Raw genomic sequence first — 27,502 nt, 5'->3', positions numbered from 1 at the left:
GAGTTATAGACAGTGAGAGGCAGAGACAGAAAGAAAGGTTTTCCATCCATTGGTTCACTCCCCAAATGGCCACATCAGCCAGAGCTAGGCTGATCTGACGCCAGGAGCCAGGAGCCAGGAGATTCTTCCAGGTCTTGCACGCAGGCACAGGAGCCCAAGCACCTGGGCCACCTTCCACTGTTTTCCTAGGCCATAAGCAGAGAGCTGGATAGGAAGAGGAGCAGCCGGGATGCAAAACCAGTGCCCATATGGGATGCTGGTGCCACAGGCAGAGGATTAACCCTACCACACTGTGAACCCCGCCTCCAGCCCAGGATACACTGTAACTCTCTGCCCACCTATCTGTCTCTTGACCTCACTTGACCTCACTTCTTCTGCTCACCTAAGAGTTGATGAGGGGTAGGACTTTGGTGCAGCAGTTAAGTTGCTTGGATGCCCGCATCCCATATTAGATTGCCTGGGTTCCAATTCTACTTTCCTGCTAATGCAGACCCAGGGAGGCAACAACATAGCTCAGGTCATTGGGTTCATGTTACCCATGCGGGAGACCTGGATTGAGTGCCTGGCTCCTCGCTTTGTGCTGACTTGGCCCTAGCTGTTGCAGGCATTTGGGGAGTGAAACAGTGGATAGGCGATGCCTTTCTGTCTCTCTCTCTCTCTCTCTCTCTTCTGTGTGTGTGTGTGTGTGTGTGTGTGTATGTCTGCCTTTCAAATAAAATAAATAAAGACTCAAAAAAAGGAGTTGCAGATTTATTAGTTTTTTCAGCTTTTTGCTAGTTGCTGGGAGGGAGGGAAACTCTAAAGCTCCTTCCATGTGGAAGCAGAAACTGGAAAATAATTCTTTCAAGTTCAACAAAACAATATACCAGAGCTCCTAAGACCTTCACCTTCTGGAACAACTTTCCAGAGATTATTTTAGGGTTATATTCCCTGGTTTCAAAGGATGATAATAAGAAAGCAACTGCCTATAAATACCATACTCATCTCTTAGAACCTGTGAAGTTTCATTCAGATTTTCAGACCATGGGAAAAAGGACTCAATGTCATCATCTGCTCCCCTCAGGCACAATGGCATTTTTACCTACTTTGTTAACTGACCTTAGATAACTAACCTTAGATAAGCTATCAATGAGTCCCTTTCTACTCAACATAGAAAAACCTACATCTGCAAATGCCTGTTAACACAATCCAAAAAGATTGCAAAATAACGTTGAGATGCCATAGGTACCACACAGACTTGAAAGGTCAGAATGCTCCAATCCAAGCCCAGGACCTGAAAGCCACCACTTACATCACAGGACAACCAGAAAAAAAAGGCATCCACCAGGGGCTGCTTGTGGAATGCGTGAAGGCAGCATTCTTTGCTTCCTGCTCTTCTTAGATCATGGATCAAAACTCCACGAGTACAAGACTCAGCTTCCAAGAATGGTGGTCTGCAGGGGAAAGGACTTCTCTTTTGAAGTCTCTTCCAATCAAAAGAAAACCCCTATTCCTTTTCTAACAGGAAGGCTTTGCTTCTTTATTTAGAACCAAACCATATATCAATTCTCCACAACCAGTAGCCTCTTCAAAAGATCAGCACATAAAGCAAACGGATGTCTAACTCTGGGCAGGCTCACCAAAAGAAAGGCCTCGCGAGCGTCCACGACCCTGAAGGATGTCCTGCCACGACACACCATTTATCAGCAAGTAGTGGTTACAATGAGTATAGAGAACGTGCTGCTGGGAGGACCATATACTCAATGTGCTGAGACTGATGAAAGAAAAAAATACCTGTGTTGCCAAAGGAATGTCCAAGCATTTTCCTGGTTTGGAGAAGAACTACTGTCTTGCACCACCTACAGTTGCTGTCAGATTCTAGTTCTTGACAAGCAAGAACATTCATTTAATAAAAGACGGAAGGTCCAGTAAGTGGTAGCATTACCATTTTTTGTTATCAATGCTTTTATTCTTAAATTTTCAGTGGAACATCAATTCTCTTGATATAGTGCAAATAAACCTTAAAAGCTCTACTCTTTCAAAGAAATACTATCACTGTTAAATTAGGGAAAACAATGACATCTGTCAAATTTTGACTTTCAACACCATTTATTTCAGGAAGACACATGAATCAAATATATTGAAAAAGGAATTGTGTATAATATTTGGTGAAAGTGGCAGAAGGAACTAAGATCTCTGACGGGGTGGCCAAAGCTTCACTGATCATTAGCCCCAAGAAATTTAACTGGAAAGAATGTATCTTATAAATACAAACATGCAACAATACCTTAGATAACTCCATGCCAGGCCCACACGGCTTGCAGAGGACACAGTTTCCAGACCGATCCCTGAATTCTTGTTGTCTACAGTCTCCTGTTTCACAGATCGCTGTACATAGCTGGAACAAAACGTTTCACTAAACGTTACCTTTCAGTGTGCTAAGTACATTTTTTTTTTTTTTGCACGAAAGGAACAACATCTTCAGTATTAGTCACATAATCACTGAGTGTAAACAATCAGCTGTCACTTTTTCAGCAGAAAAGCCACTTTTTGAATAAAGTTCATGGAATGAATAAATCAATAAGCCTAATCCTTTTCTGTATTCCAGAAAACACAGAATTAGCGGCTCTCTTCCTCTTAAACTCCACTGAATACCCAAGGTGGCAAACGACTTAGGAGCAAGTCTCTTTCCTAGGTAAGAGAATGTAGCCAAGAACAGCCCAGCGGAGACCCAGTCTCTTTACTACTTAAAAATTCCAGGGCCAGCCGGCGCCGCGGCTCACTAGGCTAATCCTCCGCCTAGCGGCGCCGGCACACGGGGTTCTAGTCCTGGTCGGGGCGCCGGATTCTGTCCTGGTTGCCCCTCTTCCAGGCCAGCTCTCTGCTGTGGCCAGGAAGTGCAGTGGAGGATGGCCCAAGTGCTTGGGCCCTGCACCCCATGGGAGACCAGGAAAAGCACCTGGCTCCTGGCTCCTGCCATCGGATCAGCGCAGTGCGCCGGCCGCAGCGCGCCGGCCGCAGCGGCCATTGGAGGGTGAACCAACGGCAAAGGAAGACCTTTCTCTCTGTCTCTCTCTCTCACTGTCCACTCTGCCTGTCAAAAAAAAAAAAAAAAAATTCCAGGGCCGGCACTGTGGCATAGTAGGCTAAGTCTCTGCCTGCAGCGCCGGTCATGCCATATGGGTGCAGGTTCGTGTCCCGGCTGCTCCTCTTCTGATCCAGCTCCCTGCTAACCCTGCTAATGGCCTGGGAAAGCAGTGGAAGATGGCCCAAGTCCTTGGGCCCCTGCACCCACGTGGGAGACCTGGAGGAAGCTCCTGGCTTTGAATTGGAACATCTCTGGCTATTGCGACCATTTGGGGAGTGAACCAGCAAATGGAAGACCTCTCTCTGTCTCTGTCTCTCTCTCTGTAACTCTGCCTCTCTAGTAAATAAATAAATCTTTTTAAAAAAATTTCTGGGGGCCGTTGCTGTGGTGTAGTGGGTAAAGCCGCTGCTTGCAGTGCAGGCATCCCATATAGGCACCAGTTCAAGTCTTGGCTGCTCCACTTCTGATCCAGCTCTCTGCTATGGCCTGGGAAAGCAGTGGAAGATGGCCCAAGGCTTTGGGTCCCTGCACTGTGTGGGAGACCAAGAAGAGGCTCTTGGCTCCTGGCTTCAGATCAGCCAAGCTCAGGCTGTTGCAGTCAATTGGGGAGTGAACCAGCAGATGGAAGACCTGTCTGTTTGTCTGTCTCTCTCTCTCTGCCTTTAATTCTCTCTGTGTAACTCTGACTTTCAAATAAAATAAATCTTTTTTTTTTTTGACAGGCAAAGTTAGACAGTGAGAGAGATAAAGGTCTTCCTTCCGTTGGTTCACCCCCAAAATGGCCACCAAGGCCGGAGCTACGCTGATCCAAAGCCAGGAGCCAGGTGCTTCTCCTGGTCTCCCCTGTGAATGCAGGACCCAAGCATTTGGGCCATCCTCCACTGCCTTCCCGGGCCACAGCAGAGAGCTGGACTGGAAGAGGAGCAACTGGGACAGAATCCGGCACCCAACTGGAACTAGAACCCGGGGTCCCGGTGCCGCAGGCGGAGGATTAGCCTAGTGAGCTGCGGCGCAGGCCAAAATAAATCTTTAAAAAATAATTTCTGATCTTGAAAACACGAACTCGTTCAAGTATAATAAATTGAATAAATAAATAAAAAGATAGATCAGTAGAGCCTCCAGAACTTGCAATTTCCTTTTTTTTTTTTTTTTGGACAGGCAGAGTGGATAGTGAGAGACAGAGAGAAAGGTCTTCCTTTTGCCATTGGTTCACCCTCCAATGGCCGCCGCGGCCGGCACACTGCGCTGATCCAAAGGCAGCAGCCAGGTGCTTCTCCTGGTCTCCCATGGGGTGCAGGGCCCAAGCACTTGGGCCATCCTCCACTGCACTCCCGGGCCACAGCAGAGAGCTGGGCTGGAAGAGGAGCAACCGGGAAAGAATCCAGCGCCCCGACTGGGACTAGAACCTGGTGTGCCGGTGCCGCTAGGTGGAGGATTAGCCTATTGAGCTGCGGCGCCAGCCACAATTTCCTTCTACACATTTCTCAACCTGTTTTAACAGGGCACTCTCAAGCTTTTTCACGGAACTAGCTTCACTTAGAGACAATCTCCAGATGATAACGATGCTGCTGCTGACAAAGGTAGCCAAACTCTTCCCAACTCTTCAAAATCTAGGTGCTGCTATGGAGCTATGAACTTGCATCCTTAACAAATGCCAGACTGAGCCATCTTCCTGGAACCTAACTGTAGACTTCAGTTCACAGCACAGGACTCAGCTGGAAAATCACACTTTGGCAAAAACAAAAGTTGGAAATCATTTTCAAAATATACCTTTTTGCTCTTATTTTATCTAAAAATAACAAGTTCATTTTACATACTCTCATCCACATAACTGTGCTTCTTAAGAGATAGTGTTTCATAAAAATGTTGGCGTTACCAGCATGTCAGAATTGGTGAAGACATTCTGTTCAATCTCTTGTCCTAAATAGCAATGTCCTGAATGTCATTACTGACCATAACTTTTTCCCCTAAGTGACAGGTGAAACCCTTAGAAGCACTGAGGTACAGTGTTCCGTCTAATGCTTACTGCACTGTGTCTATTGCACAAAGCTGCCCAGGAAGTCGGCCTTGATGCTTATAGTAATAGCCAACCATTCTGTACAAATTCTTCCACCTTGAAGCAGGGACATCTGTAACAAACAAATCTACCACCCTCCTTGGTTCATCCTTAGTTCATCCTCCCTGGCAAGCAAGAGGGAAAGGCGGCATTTGGGACTAGAAAATTCTTTGGGACCAAAGATTTAATGATGTGCTCCCAGGTCTCCCTCCCCCTGACTACCAGTCTTGGAGGAGCTCTGCTTCATGAAGGAGTGGGAGGGTCTCTTCCACAGCAGAGAGTCTGCAATCTCACGAGTTCTACAGCCTCCCTCACAGACGGTGACGGAAAGGAAGTTTTCTTACATCGACCCATATCCATGACTCCAAGCTGATCCCGTTTCCTCCTCCTTTGTCCTAGGGACAAATGAGCCTCACTTTGCTTGTGTAAATCAATATTACAGCTCTAGATTTAACTCCTTTCAATTCTCTTGGACAGCCTCATGGAAATTTTTATGATTTCACATAAATTCAAAGAATTTCAACAATTCTTAGAAATACGGTGACTGTTTCACTTATTAGTTAAGTAGAAAAATGACAAAATTCAATTTGGAAGAAATAAAAAATAATATGAAACCAGAAATAGATTTAATTTTGGTACTACATATACAAATTATTTTGCCACATCCTAACAGAAAGAAACAAAGAGCTTACTTACCAGACAGCCTAATAAAACTACAATGGTGAAAAATGTTTTCTCTTGCTCTGGTAGTATTTTTAAAGCCATCCTTCTTATCAAATGTATTTATTATTGAAGAGCTCTAAATGAAGATAAAAAGGAAGATAATTAACATTAAAAGCTCTGCAATCACTATATAATGTTTATCATTTTCTATATACACCAGGAAATAAATACTATTAATATTTTTAAAAAACACGTTATAAAATACATAATTCTTTTAATAGGTTGTAAGAATCACAGTTCTGTCTACAGACACATTACATGTACGACTCCTCCTCACTCCGAATCCCAGGCTCTATCCATCTTTATTTCCTACCTGCGTCTTCACAGCATCCAGTAGAGAATTACATTCAAGCAGCGACTCTACAAACCTCCCTAAGTTTAGACAGAATAGCAAACAGGACAGCAATTGTGATCAAATAACAACCCCTGCTAAGCACTATGTGCGAGCTGCTATTTTTAGCATGCTGCCTCATTTAATCTACACAAGTACTGCAGAAAGTCAATATTATCATTCTTCTCATTTTAGGAATGGGGCTCAGAGAAGGCTGGGCCATCTACCCAAGGTCACACTACCAGTAAGAAGCAACGCTGGATGCAAATCCCGGTGGGTTGCTTCCAGAGTCCCTGTTCCTTTATCTGTGGTATTACAAGTATTCTGTAGCACAACGTGCTCTATTGAACCAAAAAAAACTATGCTTGGATCTTGGGAGCGTCGTCCTCACCAAGAAGCTGTTTGTTAAAAGTCAACATTTGTTTATTCTTCACCAAAGCAGTGCAACACAAAGTAGGTACTGGCAGGAAAGCAAGCATTCAACTGAGAACTCCACCCCCACCCCCTGCCCCAATGCCACTGACAAGGGATGCAAACTGGAGGCCCTGGCCCAACATGTCAATGAAAGAGAAACCACGCCCACAGGTGAAATGTCCAAGCCATGGTAATAGAAAAGAGCAAAAAAAAAAAAAAAAAAAAAAAAAAAAAAAACATGGCGGGAGGGGGAGCCTCATCCGGGGACTCCATCTATCAGGCACAGAGGCAACAGCTGGGTTTCCTTTAAAGCTGACTCTTCCAAAACTAGCAGACACCAGGCTCAATAATGAAACGAAACAAGACAAACAGAAAGAACCAGTAACCAGCACCACAAAGGAAGCTGAACTGGCAGGCCTGCTGTCACCCAGGGGAGAGCCTGCAGCCTGCCTCTCAGGGGCCTAAACCCGGGGGCTGGGTTCAAGCTGCCTGGGGGACCACACTGTCAGCCCACCAAGAACTCATTTTACTGCTGTTGACTGAAGCACCCACTCTGAGTAAATTTCAAAAGTCATTTTTTATTTTTATTTATTTATGTTTATTTATTTGCTTTTCTAGCTGTTTGGTCACAGACCTCACCCTGCTCTGCCCCAGCATATCTGAAAATCCTCCAGCTACCCATGGGGGAGACCAGCTATTTGCATAGACACACAGGGGAGGTGTGGGCAGAAGATAAAGCCTCATTTCTTGAAAGATTATGTTTCAAGTTATCCCTTTCTTGATAAATTTTGAGAAATGTGTTAATTCCTAAAAGTAAAAAAAAATATATAACTTGTATGGAATTAAAAAGAAAATTGAAAAGAGGGTATACAGGTTGACTACCCTCATCCAAAATGGAAGGACCAACAATGTTTCCAATTTTCCATTTTTTTAAGAGATTTTGAAATATGTGCATACGTGTAATGAGATATATGAGGAAGGGCACCCAGGCCTAAATACAAAATCCAGGGCCCAGCACTGTGGGTTAAAGCCCCAGCCTGCAGAACTGGCATCCCAGATGGACACCAGTTCGAGTCCTGGCTGCTCCACTTCAGATCCAGCTCTCTGCTATGGCCTGAGAAAGCCTAAGTGCTTGGGCCCCTGTACCTGCGTGGGAAACCTGGAAGAAGCTCCTGGCTCCTGGCTTTGGGTCAGCTCAGCTCTGTCCATTAGTGGCCTTTTAGGGAGTGAACCAGGAGATGGAAAACCTCTCTCACTCTCTGGCTCCACCTCTCTCTGTAACTCTGTCTTTCAATTAAATTAAAAAAATCTTAAAAAAAAAAATACAAAATCCACTAATGTTACATATATAGTTGGAAGGTAATTTTATACAATTTACATGAAGCAAACTGTCACGGTGTGGAAATTTCCACTTAGGACATCATATCAGTGCACAGAAAGTTTCCGATTTCGGAGCACTTCAGATTGTGGACTTTCAGATTAGGGATGCTCAACCTTAATACCAAAACATTTACACAAACAGCAGAAAAGGAGGTGGGTAGAGTCAGTTCATACAGTATTTAAGCAACGAATTTGGACAGAATATTCCACCGGAATACTAACTCCTCGGGAGGGCAGAAAAATAGTGAAGCCCTTTTAAGTAGATACTTTGAGAATACACAGCTATAAAGAGATATCCAGTCTCCCAGGGGTGAGCGAGGATTTAGAAAGTACTCAGCCCAGCTCCTAGAACAGACGGCGGCTGAGGTTCTTGCTGTTTTTTTTTTTTTTTTTTGACAGGCAGAGTGGATAGTGAGAGAGAGAGACAGAGAGAAAGGTCTTCCTTTGCTGTTGGTTCACCCTCCAATGGCCACCACGGCCGGTGCGCTGCGGCCGGCGCACTGCGCTGCTCTGAAGGTAGGAGCCAGGTGCTTCTCCTGGTCTCCCATAGGGTGCAGGGCCCAAGCACTTGGGCCATCCTCCACTGCACTCCCTGGCCACAGCAGAGAGCTGGCCTGGAAGAGGAGCAACCGGGACAGAATCCGGTGCCCCGACCGGGACTAGAACCCGGTGTGCCGGTGCTGCAAGGCGGAGGATTAGCCTAGTGAGCCGCGGCGCCAGCCTCTTGCTGGTATTGAGAACACTGCTCATTAACCGTGTGAACCTGGACAAGCTACTTTACCCCGAATCTCAGTTTTCCCTTCTCTAAATTGGGCAAAGCGGTGAGACTGCTGGGAGGCATGAGCCAGTTGGTTAGCTGTAGAGCACCTACAGATGTGCTAATAGCCATTGTCCTTCATGTTAATGACAATGCTCCCTGTCGCACTCGCATGTCACAAGGCCCGCCCTGTGTTAAAGCTCTAGACCCACAGGCCTGCAGAAAGCATTCCTAAACATAGAATGAATTTGAAGTTTGAATCAAACATGTATAACGTTGAGTACTGTGTTAATGCGTTATATAGGCGTAACTTCTTTGCCCTTACCACCATACTCTATGGTACGTATTTATCCCCGTACAACAGGAGGAGAATCGAATGTCAAAGGACACAAAAACCAGAACCAGTGGAAACTAGATCACCTTCAGGCCTGGTGACTCCCATACAGGGCTGTGGGCCATTCTGCCACAGTGGTTTAGGGTTGAATCTACTAAGTTGCAGCATTCAAATTCCACAATAGGACTACAACAATCACATTCCAGTCAGTACAAAAGCCTCCAAACCCCAAAAATAACAAAACCGTTAACAGTATGTTTATTACCAGTATAATTTGGTATTATGTATATCTGCTACACCTTGAATAATGTATCTATGGATTCAAACACCTTTTTTTTTTATTTATTTTTTGACAGGCAGAATTAGACAGTGAGAGAGAGAGAGAGACAGAGACAGAGACAGAGATAAAGGTCTTCCTTTTTCCATTGGTTCACCCCCCAAGTGGCCGCTATGGCCAGCACTGCGCCGATCCGAAGCCAGGAGCCAGGTGCCTCCTCCTGGTCTCCCATGGGGTGCAGGGCCAAGCACTTGGGCCATCCTCCACTGCCCTCCTGGGCCACAGCAGAGAGTTGGACTGGAAGAGGAGCAACCGGGACAGAATCCGGTGCCTGAACCGGGACTAGAACCCAGGGTGCCGGTGTCGCCGGCGGAGGAATAGCCTAGTGAGCCGCGGCGCCGGCCTCAAGCACCTTTGAGTACACAGTTATTAGGGGCTTTAAAAGAACAGGTTAGGTTGGAGGAAGACACCAGCACTTGGAGAGAGTTCACAGCTTAGCAGGAGTGATGGTCTCTGAAATGTCTTTTCCATAGCCTGGCAGAGGAGTGTTTTAGAAATAAACAACTTAGCCGGTGGAGTGTTATGAGTGTGACCTTGAATTTCCTGGAATAAAATGAAATTCCTTATGAAATTCTTTGGCATTCACAAAAAGTAGGGAAATTTAATCAAACAACTTAAGTATTTAAGTAATAATATTTAAAGTTTTTAAAAAATCAGCCAATGAAAAGGTTATTTAGTGAAATGCCTTTTTAAATTTTGGGCATCCAGGAACTGGTGCAAAGACAAAAAGTTCCAATGCTCTATGTTCTTGGGGATGGTTTCTCAAGCATGAGACATACAAATTACTGAGATCAGGTGCAAGGGTATGTACACAGACTAGGCAGCATTGACCGACAGTCTAGCAGTGCTGCAGAAACTGTGCAGAGAAACTAAGGCTGCTTACAAACCCAAGCGAGGACTAGTCATGCCTGGCTGAGTCTATTTCAGAAACATGCAACTTCTGTCTCACCATCTGCTGTTGAGCAACAAGACGCAGGTCAGTGGTATCAGGAGAATCAGACGTGCATAAAAGAAGGGGCAGAAACCTATAAAGTACAGAGCCAGGGGGCTGGCCACCCACAACGCCAGCATCCCATATGGGCACCAGCTAGCTGGTGTCCTGGCTGCTGTACTCCGATCCAGCTCCCTGCTAAAGGCTTGAAAGGGCAGTGGAGGATGGCCCAAATGCTTGGGTCCCTGCCACCCACATGGAAGACCTGGAAGAAGCTCTTGGCTCCTGGGTACGGTCTGGCCCAACCCTGGCCCTTGCGGCCATCTGCAGAGTGAACTAGCAGATGAAAGATCTCTCTCTCTCTGACTTTCAAATAAATAAATAAAGCTTTAAAAAAATAAAGTACAGAGCTGGCAAATATCCTGTTCAGCTGCATAGGAAGTGCAGCCTAGGGTGGGCATTGTGGCACAGCAGGTTAAGCTGCCACTTGGGATACCCGCATCCCATATCTGAGCGCCTGGTCAGAGTGCTAGCTATCCCACTCTTTCAATTCAGCTCCCTGCTACTGTGCATGGGAGGCAGCAGATGAAAGCCCAAATACTTGGGCTCCTACCACTCACATGGGAGACCTGGATGGGGTTCCTGGCTTCTGGCTTCAGCCTGGCTCAGCCTTGTCTGTTGCAGGTGTTTGGAGAGTGAATCAGTAGATGGAAGATCTCTCTCTCTCTCTATTTCTATCTCTCTATCTCTCCCTCTCTCTCTGCAACTGTGCCTTTCAAAAAAAAGTCTTAAAAAAAAAAAAAAAAAGAAACTGCAGCCTGCTTAGCCTGCTGATTTGCATGAATGGTGAGCAACAGTGATGCATCTTAATGGACTGCGGAAAGGGATAATCCCACCCGGCAAGTGCTATGATGCACACCTCTTGTACATCCTTGTCCAAAATCATGAAAACCTCTGCCGATGTGTCCACAGCCAAGAGGCAGCTGCTTACTGAAGCAGCCCTCACCTCTCACTGGCTAGGCACACCTCTGGACCCCAAACCTCAAGGGTAGTTTCCACCCACAGGCCCCTCAACTGTTGCTTTCCTCTACACAGCCTGTCCCCCAACCTGTCAGAAGTCTCCTGGGAGGTGCCTACCTCAAGCCTAGGCACCTCTGCTCTGTGCTCCCGCAGCACCCTGGCCTTCATTTCACATTCCTAGCCTTGTGTTGCATACGACCAGCATTTTTGTTATTTTCCTTAGCCGCCATAGTGATTTTTAAATTAGCTTTCAATATTAACAATGAAGAATTTTCTTGAAACATCAGACAATTTGGCAACCAGATGTCCACATGGAGGCAGAATGAGCCACTGCTGACCATCAACTGTGCCTTAAACGGAAGAGCGCCAGTCTCTACCACTCCCTATTGTCATACTGCACCCCCTTTCCTCATTTCATCATCCACCTGGTTATCTGAGTTTGCCATCATCAGTCAGTACCTGCTGATAAAAACTGTGATTTCACTCTAGAGCTGTAATACATCCCAACTGCAAAATTAACGTTAAATGAAGAGATTCATCAGGGATAATTTTTTACCTCCCAGAGTGCTCAGGGATATGTGTTTCAAAAGGTGCAAATATAACTTGAGGGGGCAGGCCCTGAGCCTAGTGGTTAAGACATCTTCATCCCACATCAGAGTACCTGCTTGGATTCCCAGCTCCACCTCCTTTTCAGCCTCCTGCTGGTATAGACTCTGGGAGGCAGCAGTGATGGCTCAAATAATTGGGCTTCTGACACCCACAGAGAGCAGGATTGAGTTCCCAAATCTCTGCTCCCAGCTTCAGCCCCAGCCCAGTGGTTGGGAGCTCTCTCTCTCTCTCTCTCTCTCTTTCTCTCTCTCTCTCCCTCCCTCTCTCTCTCTCCCTCTCTTATTTATTTATTTACTTTGAGATTTAAATATAAGTTACTGTGGTGGGACAAATGGAGAGCAGGTCAGGACCCCTTGTCTTGAATGTAATGCTCTAATACAGGTTGACTATGCCTCATCTGAAATGCTTGGATTCAGAACTGTTTCTGATTTGGGTTTATTTTTTTTTAATTTGGGAATTTTACATACATACAATGAGATATCTGGGGGATGAGACCCAAGTCTAAACATGAAATTATGTTTCATGTATACATTTACACATAGCCTGAAGGTAATTTCAGACAAAACTTTTAATAATTTTGTGCATAACACAAAGTTTCATGGTGTGGAATTCTCTATTTTGTGGTATCACATCAGAAATCAAACTTTCGGATTTTGCAGCATTTCGGATTTTGGATTTCTGGATTAGGGCTGCTCAACCTGTACTGATAAAGATCATGAAGAAGGAAGATCTATCTTTCAAATTTTAACAACTCTTTCTGAAGATCATCTTTATTTTTGATCTTGTAAATGATGAAAACATAGTAAGTTGGAATTTCAATCACGTGGATAATTCTTTTAGAATAAGTTACAGAATTTTGTTTTTCACCTCTTAAAAGCTACTTATTACGCAAGGATGCAGTCCATGCACAAGGTGACCGTTTTCATTTGGTAGAGCAGTGTTCACATTATGTAGCAAGGCTATAGTCACCCAACGCATTTTTTCCAGGATGCAATAAGCTGGAACATTTTTAAAAAATCAACATTAAAGTGAGCTGGCAGTCTTACCATTTACAAAATCAGCATTGAAGTAAAGCCAATGCTATAAACACAGGCTTTTACATTTTCATGGTGGCACCTAATCAAAAATGGCTTAGAAATATGTTAGTCCCACACACTAAGAGAATGAAAAGTTAATTAGAAATCTAGAGTACTGCTATTTCCAAATAGGACAATAACCCCCAGCCTCCAGTTATTCTGGACTTTAGCTTTCAATTTCACTATATTCTGAAGAGCATTCTTTTATATAGCAGTTGGCAGCCCCTCGCAAAGGTGTTCTGTAATAAGAACATACATATTGCTGTTGGCTGGAAATGAGAATGCTTTCCTTTTTTCAAATCATGAAATATTTTCTACAAGCTTTAAAATTTTCTACTGCCAAGCACAACATCTCCAATTCCCCTTGAGTCCAAAAACATTAAGGACCACTGTCAAGTTCCTAAGAAAGAAAAATGTTAATAGAATTTAACCTGGGATAGAGTTTTCTGAGACTAATTCTTACTTCTCTTAACTATGGACTCTTATCATCTTGGCCCCAGAAAAATCAACATTCTGTCAAAACACATATTGAAACTAAGGTGATTTCCCCCCAAATCATAAATGTTTCTGTATCCCAATATATGAATGGAATACTTGTATCATGGAGAACTAAGGAGACCTTAAATATCTACACAGTGTAGCTTAAGAAAATTGTGCATAATCATCTGTGAAACACAGCTGTCTACATTTTCATTTTAGAAGGCAGTCTGGATGGATTCCAAAGCCGCTCTTCACAGCACATGGAGTGTTCTCCAGGGTGAGTAGCCTCCTATTAGACTCATCCAAACAGACTGAAGAGTGGCAAAATCATCTACAGATACACACGTTCCTTTGTCCCGTGTAATTGCTGACGGCTGGCTGGTCTCCTTTTAAAAACCCAGTTTTTAAGAGTTCCGTTTAAAAGGTGTATGTTAGGTGATGTGCGAACTAGAAGATAACCCAATACTGTTTAAACATCTTACTTTCAAACGTAAACATTCTAGACAGATAACATGGGATGAATGAACTCACTACACAACCAGTACATCATCAAAAGAAATTCTGTTCCTACTGCTTTTTTTACTTTTCCTTTTTCTTTGGCTGGAAGGTTACTTTAAAAAGCCCGTGAACATTTAACAATCGGCTGCCGTGGACAAATGCACTTCACTGTTTAACTGTTCCGGGGCTCTCTTAGCACACAGGCAGCTGTCCATTTATCTATTCTGTGTGTATATGTATTCAAGGTGGGCGTTCTCATTCAACCGGTAGTCAACACAGCTAAAACCCGCTGGCATTTGAAAGGCTTGAATTTAAATGTCGATTCTTCAGATTTAAGCAGATGGGGCTTTTTTCATATATTAAAGATGCCTGGAGGTTTTGGTTTGTGGCAAGTTAATTTTTGAGGGAGTGGAACTGGTCTGGAATGGGGGGACCGGGTTGAGTCAAGCTATGAATGGGTTCAGAGTTTTAAATAAGTGAAAAAAGAAGACTCAAACCCTCTTTAAAGGTGTTAGCAGAATTCCCCTTATGTTTAAAAAGTCCCCAACATGCCCTAAATCCTGTATCAGAGCTATACCTAGCAAACTAAATTAATAATATTAATATTAATATATGGCATTATATTCTCAATTCATCTTCAGTTCTAACACATGTAAATTAGGCTTATTCATCTGAAGTTAAAATAATAACTGTTTTTTTTTTTTTTTAAAAAACTCCTTTTATAGTTTCTCAGCTGTTAGCCATGTTCCTTATTGAAATCTTCTGGGCAGCAAAGGTACAAGTGCATACACAGCATCTTCCTATGTCCTCAACTTCAAATTCAAGATCCAGCTTTCACTGTCATGCAACACTCTTGCCAGAGAAACAAGTAACCCACAGGACTGTCCCCTGAAATACTAACAAAAAAATCTCAGAGTGAGCACTTAGTGTGGAAAAAAAAATTACCAAGTCAAGAAAGCCACGTGACCTTGGTCGACAGCAGGGGTCCTAAGACACCGTCATAGGTGAAGAGCTCATAATGGCCCATGTAGCGGTGTCAAGGCAATATTTTTAACATGAAAATGCATTTCTATGTTTTGTACGCTTTTAGAGCAACTTGATAAATAGTCTGCAAGGAAAAATTCTTTTCTGAGTACCCACACCTCTTTGAATAGTCGCAACCGTCTTCCACATCAGGACTCTATTCTCATTCCTTTCGTGATCCATCTTTACATATATTTTATAAAATATATTTTAAGACTACACAACAGCAGCATTTGCAAAAATGCCTAAGGTGAAACTCCACGGAGAACACACTGAGTAAATCCTGAACTAATGCAATATAATCCTCCCTTTTGCATAAAAGTATCTGATCATGAAACTACAACACTAAAATACAGTCTTCTGTTTGTGTAAGTCGCGCTTCTGCACAATAACTGTTTCCTGTTTATATAAAGAAAGTGCCTTGGAGTCAAAGAAACTGTCATTACAGTAAAAACTACACCTTCAGCCACAGATTGAATTAAGCTATTTCGATTAAAGAAGTACTGAACGACGAGTGTGCTTCTGCTTGCACACGGACTCGGTTTGTGAAAATGCAAACGATAAGCGACGCGCATTTTTGCAGCGGTAGATGCAGGCGTGAGACTCACTGCCGTGCACACAGATCAGAAAGAGCAGGTCCCGCCACACTTGACCTCCAAGGCGATACCAGCTAGGTTTCCATGCCCGTGAGACGGCATCAGAACAGGAGCCAGGGCTGCGGGAGCGGACTCTGCGCCTGCGGGAAGCTGTGCGCGCTCTCTGCATCAGCGCCCCAGAACGCTGCCGACCCTCTACAGCCTTTCTCTTTCCACGGGGAACGTGACTCTGAGCCACCGCTGGGTGTGGGACGCACTCCGGGGCTCCAGCCCTGCAGCGCCCGCTCCGGAGACGCGCGTCCTGGCTCCGGGGTGCGTGCAGCTGCGGGGCCCGGGCCTCGTGGAAGGCCCGCGCGGATTCATTTGTGTGTCCACACAAGCCAGCCTTACAAGCAGATCTACAGGCTCCCTGGACAGGAAGTTCGAGTCCCGCATCCCATCGCCAGCCGGGCCAGGAGGCGTTCGCACGCCGCCGTCCCCACAGCGACTGCATCCCAGCGTTCTTCCCAGAAAGCCACCGGCTGTCACCCCTTCCTGGGGTCCCTTGGCCCCGCTCCGTGCGCCCGCTGCCCTCCTCTGCCCGGGAGCAGCCCGTGCCTGGTGGGCAGCCGCCTCCTCTCCCAGCTTCCATCCCGCGGTAACGAGCGGGGCCGAGGGCTGGGGTGCCCCGCGCAGCGTGCGCAGCCCCCGGAGGAATGGGCCACCTACCTGGCTAGTCACCTGGGAGGCCTCCTGGGCCGCGCGCCCTGTCCTGTCTGCAGCTCTGAGCCAGAGGCGGATGCTCAGGGCCAGGGAGGGTTTGTCTGGATGTCGACGCGTGGCGCACGGCGCGGGGCGCGGAGCTGTACTGGGGTATCCTTTCTGGGCGCGCACGCCGAGCGCCTCCCCGCGCGACCAGCTCCGCGCTCTCTCGTAGCCCGGCAACGGCCGCTGCCTCCCGGCGCCCCGCCCACCGCCCGGCGCCCCGCCCCCACGAGGCCTCGCCCACCACCCGGCGCCCGGCTCAGTGGGACGCCCGCCTGCGCTGCTCCGCGCTCCCCGCTGCTGTTGGGGGCGCTGGCGGCCCGCCCTAGCGGCTGCTGGAGGGGGCGCGTGCAACCCATCCCAGACAGAACTGGGGAGACGAGGCGGGGAAGGGGGGATGGGGGGGCCGCCACCGCCAGTCTTGGTCGCGTTGGTTGAACCTCCTTCCGAGAAAGAAGCCTTCGTTTCCACCCTGAGCGTACCTCTCCAGGATCTTGGCTTTATTGCTTCTGTGTGTGAGCCTAGGCCTGCGGAAAACCGTGGTCAGATGTTTGGCCGTGGCACGGAGGTCACCAACAACTGGCTCATTTGATCCACTGATGCATTTTCCCAACTGCTACTCTCACTTCTTGGACAGACACCTGTAGAGCACATGGGTGCATCCTAGCCCACACTTAGTGCGCCTACTACATGCCCAGAACCCGCCCAGTCCAGTGCTGGGGTCACGGGAAAAACCCGGAGCCGCTTCTGTACGTGGGCAAGAGAGGGTGGTGCCTCCGGGGCTTCACTAGTATTTTGTGTAAGGCGTTTAAACATCTTAGCCTTAATAGTTTGAGCATTAAAGTGGAGCTAACAGTGCCCACTTTGCAGCTTTGTAGGAAGCGTTTAAAAAAAATCCTATAGGTTAAAAAAAATCTTTTCAGAAGTAGAGAGCTGTATAAATGTAGGTGTTATTTTTTTCTGCCTGTCTGATGAGTGAATACATGGGCAAGATTCCTTCAAAGCCAAGATTCTGTACATGATTGGGTAGAGAGAGGCACCTGGCATTTATTATGCATCGATTTTGCCTTTGCAACTCACCTGCTCCTTCTCTTGGGATAAATCAAGTCCTGAGTTTTTTTTTTTTTTTCTTTTTTCTATTTCCCGAGGGCCAATGTGGCCTTGCAGTAAATGTATGTTGAATGAATGAATGGGTTGTTATCACTAATTCATTAATCGCCTGTCTCCATGAGCCATGCTGGACAGTGTCGCTCGCTGTTCTAGGTGCTTGTGGATGACACATGAAACATACTGGCATTCCCGAGGGCCACACCTTCCGCTCTAACACATGCACGAAGAAATCACAGGAATGACTTAGAAATGATGCACGGCACTTTACTGGGTCCTCAAGGTGCTCCCCACCCCTAGGTGCATGGTGCCATGGCAGTCAGTCCTGTACCTGCCTTTCAATGCTACCACTGTCGTGTAATGAGGTTGCCAGGAGGTTTCCTGTGGCCAATGGCTTCTCTCCCCCTTGGATTAGCATTCAAAGGTTACCATGTTTGGGCTCCACCCATGTCTTCAACCTTATAATTTGCTCCTCTAGACCTTTGTATTCTGGCCAGACTGCTCTGCGTGCCTTGCCTCAAGTGTATCCTGCAGGTGCCCTTCCCTTGGTTCCGGAAGCTTCCTCTCGATGTTCACCCATGTCCCTTACTCCTTTTTCAGGACCCAGCTGGAGAGCCAGGCCACTCCTGAGCTTTTCCCTAACGCGCAGCTGTAGTCAGGAGCATCTGTGTGGGTACTTGGCTTTCTTCCTCCAGGAGGTAAGCATGCTTTCAGAGAGGGCCATGTTTTGTTTTGATTTGCATCTCTGAGAGTAGCAACCATCCAAACAAATGTTCAATACGTGTTTTCCATGTGGAATGGCACCTTACAGCTCGGGAACCACCTTCTCCGACTGCAGCTACCTGCTCTTTTTCTCTTTAACCTTCCTACTGTGCTTGCGGACACTAACACAGCTTTTAGTCCACGGGTTCTCAGATCGTCTCCGGACTGCTTGATCTGTCCAGCTAGCCAATTGTCTCACTATGGAGAGAGGCTCTGTTATGAACACACACATGGGCTTCCACATCAGGCATTCTGGTCTTGATGCTGACTTGACATTCAGTAGCTGCCTGACATTGGCAAAGTGAGTTAATCGCCCTAAGATCTTCCTCTACAAAATGAATGACTTCCCTGATGGTGATAAAGCATTTCAAGTCATTAAGATTCTTAGAATCAGGGCTGGGAGGATTTTACTATCTTTAAGGCACTGAGTATCAATAACGGATTGAAATTTGTACTGGAAAATGCAAATCACTATAAAGATCTTGGTGGAGGTGTTTGTTTTTAAGATTATGTTAAAGGCTAGTTTGCTGTGGCCATTGCTATGGTGTAGTAGGCTGAGCCTCCGCTTGCGGTTCCAGCATCCCTCATGGGCACTGGTTCATATACCCACTGCTCCTCTTCTGATCCAGCTCTCTGCTACGGCTTGGGAAGGCAGTGGAGAATGACCCAAGTCTTTGTGCCCCTGCACCCAGATGGGAGACCTAGAAGAAGCTCCTGGTTCCTGGCTTTGGATTGGCTCAGCTCCGGCCATTGCAGCCATTTGGGAAGTAAACCAGCGGATGGAAGACTTCTCTCTTGGTCTCTCCCTCTATCTGTAATTCTGCCTCTCAAATAAATAATTTTTTTTTTAAAAAAGGGAAATGTTAGTTTTCTGAAGACAGTTTTAGCAATAAATGAGGTGATTCGAAGTCCATTTGTTTGGGATGTTTTCTCCCCAAAGTTGAACTACTTAAGTAACATACTTGAAAAAACAGTTTCAATGACAAAATAGCTTACTGGAGTCACAGTTACTGGAAAATTGCATGACTCCTGTAATTTCTCATGTAAATCAACATTCTTTGAGAAAATGGGATAGGATGCAAGCCGCATAATATGGCATATTATCTCCTTAGTTCACAATATCTGACATATAGTAGGTACTCATTAAGTTTCTGTTGAATAAAGTAAGAAATGGGAGTGAGACCATCAAAAGATAATAAAGTTTGCCAACTATAGTTAAGAAAATAAGGGGGAAGAATCCCAAGGCCCAGCTATTTAAGTAATTCTCAGCACTGATTGTCACCAACTGCAGACGATCAGTGCAGGGTTGGGGAGGACTGTGAGGCCAGATGCTGAGTGACTCACTCAAGGTCACACATCAAGTTAATAATAAAGCTCGAATCCAAATCCAGGCTCTCTGAACCCTAATATAATCTACACTATACCACTAGCGCATAAACCAATACACATGCAAAGATCATTCATGCTAATATTTAGTTATATAATGTCAAACTCATGACATGTATAGTACCAAATTATTACAAGTTGTAGCATTTGTACTTTGTGAGTTTACGACATCTTGGCCCTAAGTGCCACCGTTGGCCAGATTCTTTTCATGAGGTGTTTTTCCCAAATGATTGCCAACAACCAGGTCTGAGACAGGCCAAAGCCATGAGCCAAGAGCTCCATCCTGGTATCCCACTTGGATGGCATGGATCCAAGCACTTGGGTAATCTTCCACTGCCTTCCCAGGTGAATTCGCAGGAACCTGGAGATGGAAGCAGAGCAGCTGGGACTCAAACAAGCACTCCCTTATGGGATGCCTGCATTGCAGGTGGGTGCTTAACTCTGAGCCACAATGTGGGCCCTTTTTCATGAGCTTAATGAAAGAAGACAGGGCCACTAGCTCCCCTTCTTTTCTTCCCTATAAATATTCTTATGATGATGACTATTCCTTCAGGTGGATTAAGAAACAGGAATTAAGGAACATGATACTTGCCTATAAAAACTACCAAAGAACTAAGCACATATAACAGGAAAGCCATGCCTAGAACTCCTCTTACAGAGAGTGGTGTATGTTGGAAGGGATGGTTTTTAAAAGTCACTTGAGACGGCCAGAGCTGTGGCACAGTGGGTTAAAGCCACAGCCTGCAGCACCAGCATCCCACATGGGCACTGGTTTGAGTCTGGGCTGCTCTAGTTCCCATCCAGCTCCCTGCTAGTGTGCCTGGGAAACAGGGGAGGATGAACCAAGTCCTTGAGCCCCTGCACCCACATAGGAGACGTGGATGAAGCTCCTGGCTCCTGGCCGTTGAGGCCATTTGGGCAGTGAACCAGTGGATGGAAGATCTCTGTCCTTTTCTTTCTCTGTAACTCTGCCTTTCAAATAAATAAATAAATTTTTAAAAATAAAATAAAATGAAAGTCTTTTGAACCTTCCAGCCCATGTCCTCCCCCCTTCTCATCGAAGAACACATTTTTAAGTTACAATAGATGGTGTTAAACTGCCTTCTAAATCTAAAGAAGTAGGTCTTGTTTCCAGCAAGTAGCTGGAATTTAGAGACAATTTTGGAGCCAAAGTTGATGACTTGTGACAGTGAAAGGGACATTAAGCACAGCCACCATGGCGTCTCCTTCTGCCCTCCCTTCATGGATCAATCTCATGCATTCCTCTAGAGCAGGCTCACAAAAATTTTAAAGAATCACTCTTTTAAAGAGGGGATCAGATCATTAATTTTCCACTGTGCATTGGATGGCAAGGGACATATTACGGGGACAATTATTTGACCCTAAGGGACAGTGTCTATGTATAAAATTTAATAAGTAACTAAATTACATTATTTCACCAGAAATATATTATTTTTTCCAAGAAAGAAAAAAAAATCAGAGTGAATGAAAATACATTCAAAGATTCTTAAGATAAGCAAACATGGTCTGGAAACATATCACACATAAAATCTATATTGAATTTGCAGATTGAAATTACAAAATCTCACTAGGAATCTCCCTTCAGGAAAAAAAAAACACCTTTAATTAGCTATTACACTTTTTGTGGAATCCACTAGAATAGTCTAAAAAAATCAATTCCTTGAAAATATACAAAGATGTGCTTATATAAAGCTAACCTTGTATATAGCATTACATAGAAACATGCACAAATATGAAGGGACTTCAAAAATTCAGAGAGGTTAATCTGCTACTTGGGACACCTTCAACCCAAATCAGATTGTCTGTCAAGTCCCAGCTACTTCAAGCTTCTGATCTAACTTCCTACTAATAAGCCTAGGAGGCAGTGAAGTCCAAGTACTTGGGTTCCTGCCACCCAAGTGGGAAACCCAGATGGATTTCTTGGCTCTTGCTTCAGCCTTGTCCAGTCCTAGCTGTTGTGGGGATGTAGGGAATGAACCAACAGATGGAAGATCTTTCTCTGTTACTCTGCCTTTGAAATAAATATGCAAATCTTTTAAAAAAAAACATTCTTGGAAAATGGAATTAAAAGATACGTTTATTCTGGTGTAAAAAGATTTTGGAATCCAAGCATATGCGGTGTCTTCAAAAAATTCTTGAGAAACATTCATTACAAAAAGCTACACATAGGGGCCAGCACTGTGGCAAAGTGGGTAGAGCCGCCACCTGCAGTGCCAGCATCCCATATGGGCACTCGGTAGAGTCCTGGCTGCTCTAATCCAGCTTCCAATTAGCACTTCTAATCCAGCTCTCTGCTATGGCCTGAGAAAGCAGTGGAAGATGGCCCAAGTCCTTGGGCCCCTGCACCCTCGTTGGAGACCCAAAAGAAGCTCCTGGCTCCTGGCTCCTGGCTTTGAATTGGCTCAACTCTGGCCATTGTGGCCATTTATGGAGTGAACCAGTGGGTGGAAGACCTCTCTCTCTCTCTCTCTCCCTCTGCCTCTCAGTAACTCTGCCTTTCAAATAAATAAATAAATATTAAAAAAACCTATACATGGATTTCAAAAATTTTTTGCACCAAAATAGACAACTTTTTGTTCCAATTTCTAAGAATTTTTTGAAATCCTCTGGTGTATGTAACTCCAAATTGCATTGATTGCATTATTATTCAAATTATTTAAATATTGTAAATTCTGTACAGCAGTAATTGTATTTAAATAATTTAGAAATACAAATGCCAAAAAAAGAGGAAGCAATGAGACTACTCCAGTTGAGTAGCACATTTATCACGGAAATGAAGACAGCCACAGGAAGTAGCTATTTTTCTCTCCCACAGTGGCACTGACTCTGATCAGCTCCACGGTGTATTGTTTGAGAACTTGTTGGAAAATAACACACACAGTCAGTTGGAGAGAACACTGGACCAGGACTTGGAAAATTAGCCATGTGGCCTTCGTTCACGCCCATCCCTTCTCCATGTCTCAGTCTCCTCATCTGTACAATGGCTGTAAACATGGAATCTGTAAAAACCCTGGTCCTGCTTACTTTATGGAGATCTGATCAACCACCCCACTTCACATGAGAAAAACGAGGAGCAAAGTGACTCCCTTAAGGTCGCATAGCTAATCAGTGACAGAATCTGGAGGAGAAATAAAAGACTTTTGAAGACTTGGTCTTTCTGCACTAACAAAGCTGCCATTGAAGCAACAGATAGGAAAGTGCTTTGAAAATGTGTATAAGGTTTCATTCCATAGAAGTGTTCTGGAGTACCAGCTACTAAATCACTGTCAAGGTCATGGTGTGGCCATTAATTAATAAGTGTCTTTGAGATTGTACCTGCCCATCCAGCTGCAGCCATCTCTCCTTAGAATCAAATGCACTTTCATTTCTCAACAAAGACACAAGGAGTAAACAATTAACTGAATTAATTCAGACACTGAAGTGGATTTTCAAGGACTTGACTTGCCCAAGCTAGTTCACTACAAAGCCTAAATTCATCAGATAATTGCTAATTCTCCCCCTTTGTTTTGTGCTGCAGAGAGCTTATTTGTTAAAATGAACCTAGTAGTAGAACAAAACAGTCATTCAAAATATTTTTAAATCCCAAATCTGCACTAAATGAGCAAGTTCCAAGGTATGCTGTTTCTTTGGGCATCTTTAGTAATTATTTTAAAAGTGAATTTAAAAAATCTAAATGTGAACATTAATGTTGCTTTTAGGATTTCCACAGGACTTCTAAAGCAAATAAAGTTTTCAAAAAGCCAGGACATGATGAACATGATTTGTTGTCGGTAAAAAAAAAGTTTAAGCGTTCTCCTGGCATAACTAAAAACAACATTAAGCCTTTTAGATTAAATTCTTACTGACACCCTTTAAAAATACAGTCAGTTTGGCATGGTTTGAAATAATCTCTGTAACAGCTACCAAAGTTTTAAAATTAAGCAAACAATGCTAATTACCCTCCTCATAGTTGAAGGAAAGTCTAGAGAATAATGTAATTAATTGGCTCTGAAAAATTAATTACATATGAAATGAGACAGACTCATTAGATCTTTCCTGTTTCATCATAATTTCAGACTGGTTTTTATCATTTATGATTTCCTTGTGGTTCAGCTAGCATAAAATAGACTATTGTGATGCTAATTCAATATTTTCCCCCAAATAAACTTAGGACCAGAACATGAAAGCAAACCAATGTGAACATGGATTTCTCTCTTTTCCTCTGTACTGAGTTTTTGCATTTCATGTAAAGATTTTACTCTCTCTTTCTGTATCATTGAATTGACAAAGAAGTAAACAGTTAACTTTGAAATTCAACACAGCAATATAATTTGGTTTGGATGTGCAGCTCACTAACTCAAGTAAAAATGTTACTGAAATACTTTCTGTAACATAATAACTGTTGGTTACTCAGTTTTCAACTGTCACTATAACTTTAAAATAAATGTTCACTTATTAGTCTTGTAAATAAGGCTATGCTATTTCCAGAGGTTACAAAAAAATTCACTAGAGTATTTTTAGCCAAACTCAGTGTAACTTTACCCTCCTTATATTTAAATTCTTGGGTCTTACACATAAAAGGCTTTAATCATACTGAAATGCCTTTTCAGGGAATCCCTAGAGTATACAAACTGTATAAGGAAATGTATTTGATGGATTTACATCTTGGAGGTGAGAGAATAAATAAACTAAAGAAACGGCCCTGCTGTTACTCTTTTATGGGAGAAAATAAGAAAAGCATTCGTTTCAAGTGAAGTTCGGCTGTTTACTAAATAAAGCACCGTGTAAATACTTGGGGGCAATTATAGCTGGCAGATCTCAGGGGCCGAGGCACTCACTGGCTGCCTGCTAAAGTTAGCACTGCTCTGTTTTGTCCTGTCTGAACAACTCAGTTCCAAGTAACATTTGCACGACAGATCGCACGGCGTCCTGAACAAGCTACTAAAACCGCATCTTGTCTTCGACACACACACACACACACACACACACACACGCAGCATCACGTAGTGTCCGACTATGGAAATGCTGGTGCGTGGTCGATTAAAAATATGCCCCCTCCCCTCTTAGGACACGTGAGAACAGCAAAATGCGGTACCTGCAACGTGCACTCACCCTTCCAGCAACTCAGTCTCTCCTTGGCAGAGCGTCTACGCCGTCCCCCCAAAAAATGTGTGTCAGCACAAGCCCGGACGAAACTTCACATCCAGGAAAATGAAATTAACCATGCAGATCAAAGGCAAACGAGCTGAGAGATGAAATGCCTGTAATCTGATCAGTGATCAGTTGCTGAACATCAAAGACCGAGCTGAGTTCATGCATACGCTGGCTATCCTGAGAGTTCGCCCTGGGCAGGTAAGGGCCCTCCGGCCTCCCAGCCCGCACGGTCTTTTGTTAACCCGGGGTCACGCCGTCCTCCGCCTCTGCCCTGCAGCGAGGCCCTGCGGGTGGTTCGCCAGTGCCCGAGCTGAGTGGCCCGATCCGTAGCCTTTCGGTTCCCAAGCTGCGCGGTGGATTGTGTGTTGGAAGCGTTTCCCAGTGCCAGCGGGCTCTGCCTTACCCCTTTCATCTCCCTGAGCTGCAGATCCCATGACATCATTCAGCGCCGCCGTGGGACTGGCAGGAGAGCTGGAATTCAGCCTGTGGGGGAGTGGAGCTGCAGAGGAACCAGCGCTCGCCTGATTGCTAATCATGTTAGACTATTGTGCCTCACGCAGGACAGTTTCTGTTATCTGTCTCTGACTGCAATGGACAGCCACTGCTGCGGGAAGTTCTTTGGGCGATAAGATCCTTGATAGATGGGGGTCCCAAATGACAGCGTTTAAAGGCCTTTTCACTGATAAAAATCACGCTTTCCCCGCAAAGACTGGTTGCCAGATTTTCAGAATAAATAGCAAACTAAGGCTGTCCCCTAAGACACCCAGACTACTCCGCCAGAGGATCAGGCTAACATTTTGTTGTTGTTATTGTTCCCAATGGGACGAGTATTTAAGGATTTCCAGTAAACTGTCTCTTCCTTGAAATGTAAACTATTAAGACCTGACTACCAACCAAGCAGAGGTGTTCTCATTAAAGTGGTTAAGCAGTAGATTGGGCAGTTCATCAAACAGCCGCTGACTTCTCCCTTCCTGCATATCCAGAGGCTGTATTCGAAGTTAATCTCCTTTCTACTTTGGGATTTGGGAAACTAGATTTTAACGTGTCTACATGTTAGTGGTAATTCATTAACACTTCTTGAGTATCTCCAAATTCACAAAAGAATCACACTGAGAAAAGCCCTCGTCTCAGGATCATAAGTCTGTGTTCCTGGCCTTTTAGAACCATTTCTCCCAAACTCACTAAAACAAAACAATAATAAATTAAAAAAAAAAAGCCACACCACCTTAGCCTAATTGTCCATATTTTAAAATTAAATCTAATGCACATTATCTAGGACCTCTTATGATTTTTCCTTAATAATTACAAATTTAATTAAAAGGTATTTTGTTTTCAGTATTTAATAAAATAAAAGATAAGAAGAAATTTCATCTTCTTTGCAGTGCAGGATCCAGGGCATTTCTGAATTCCAGACTGTTCTGGAAGGAGGGAAAATTCTCTATTTTATAATGGAAACATCAGCTTTTAGAAGGTCAGTTAAAATATTTTTTGCAAAACTTAGAGCACAGAATTTAACCTTTCTTTGTGTAAATGTCCTTCCCTAATTGGTTTCATCTGATGTTTCCTGATGTGATATTTGAAAATGTAGTTTACGGTGTGTTTATTTCCAGATTTCTATGATTCCTGAAAAAAATTAAATAGCAAAATATTTGGTTTGCATGGCTCATGGGTTCAGTATAACACTTAAACAGTCTAATCTTCAGGGTTTCTTTTATAATTTTTCCACCTGTTAGATCGTGTCTCAAAGATGCACAGAGCTCAGATGGCGTCGATACTGGCAGGTGTGATGCTTTATGACTTCCTCGAAGCTGACTGGGAAAGACCCTGTGACACCTGGATGCCAAGTTTCTTGGGCTCCTTGAACTCACGAATACACAAAAATATTTGCAAGGACAAAATATTTCCCAGAGGCCAGCTGCCCATTTCTTTTCAGAGGTAGTCTAAAACCCTGCCCACAGCTTGGGATCCATATTCTTTTTGGGGGAGAGGGGAGATATTCTACCATCCTGCACTCGAGTAGAGGTTCTGGTACACTGATCTCTCACAACACCCAGGTCTTTGGATAAGCGAGGGAATCTATGTCTTGACAGAGTTCAATACCGACAGAAATAGGTGAGGCTCTGATTTAGGGAGCTCGTCGTTGTGCTGGAAGCTCACAGAAGGCATGTGAAAGCAGGGACTCCGGTGAACACTAATCAAACAGCCCCCAAATTACACGAATCTCACCAAGCAAGATCTGAGTTCAAGGCTCAACTGGCAAGGTGGTGTCCCTTCCAGTGGGAGCATTTGTTCACCTAGTTGCTGCAAATTATTTTATATTGGCCCTCTTGCGGCCAGGAATGCCCCACGTGGGAGATGAAAGGGGACTGAGCTGAAGGCCCCATCTGTCACTGGGAGCAGAGAATGACTAAAGACTGGCCTCCACGGAGTGGTGACCTCCTGACCCCCAGCTCATTAGCACTGCACTCAACCAACTGAGCTGCCTTCATTGTAAGAAGTGGCCTGGACCATTGTTGCTCTGAACAGCACCATGAATGAGAGATACTGCAGAGCTTTTTGCTTTCCTCTTTAAGGAGCTCAGATTAGTGAGATTAAATCTGATACTATGGTGATAAGAAATATGCCACTATGCAGGCGTTACTTAACCACACGGGTACTTTGGAAGAGACATCATTAGGTTATGTTGTTGTGTGAACATCATTGTGTGTCCTTGCATA

The 27,502-nt window shown here is 44.5% G+C and overlaps 1 protein-coding gene across 3 annotated transcripts in view; it reads right to left on the bottom strand.

The window, feature by feature from the left end:
* The window catches only part of TNFRSF19 (TNF receptor superfamily member 19), a 105,960-nt gene extending 80,714 nt beyond the window's left edge, over window positions 1–25,246 (bottom strand). The window contains exons 1-3 of one of the 3 annotated variants that reach the window (XM_008259905.4): window positions 24,744–25,246; window positions 5,820–5,922; window positions 2,267–2,377 (exon numbers count right to left, since the gene is read on the bottom strand). In XM_008259905.4, coding sequence (XP_008258127.2) covers window positions 2,267–2,377; window positions 5,820–5,888 — 180 coding nt within the window. In that variant the 5' untranslated portion in view covers window positions 5,889–5,922; window positions 24,744–25,246. Of the gene's footprint in view, window positions 1–2,266; window positions 2,378–5,819; window positions 5,923–16,340; window positions 16,562–24,726 lie in introns of those variants that run through there. The other 2 variants (XM_008259906.4, XM_008259904.4) reach the window with 2 other exon arrangements.
* Between the last annotated feature and the right edge of the window lie 2,256 nt (window positions 25,247–27,502).

Source organism: Oryctolagus cuniculus, chromosome 9 (assembly GCF_964237555.1).
Source record: "Oryctolagus cuniculus chromosome 9, mOryCun1.1, whole genome shotgun sequence".
Classification (NCBI taxonomy): Eukaryota; Metazoa; Chordata; class Mammalia; order Lagomorpha; family Leporidae; genus Oryctolagus; species Oryctolagus cuniculus.
This window is presented reverse-complemented; position numbering and strand designations above follow the sequence as displayed.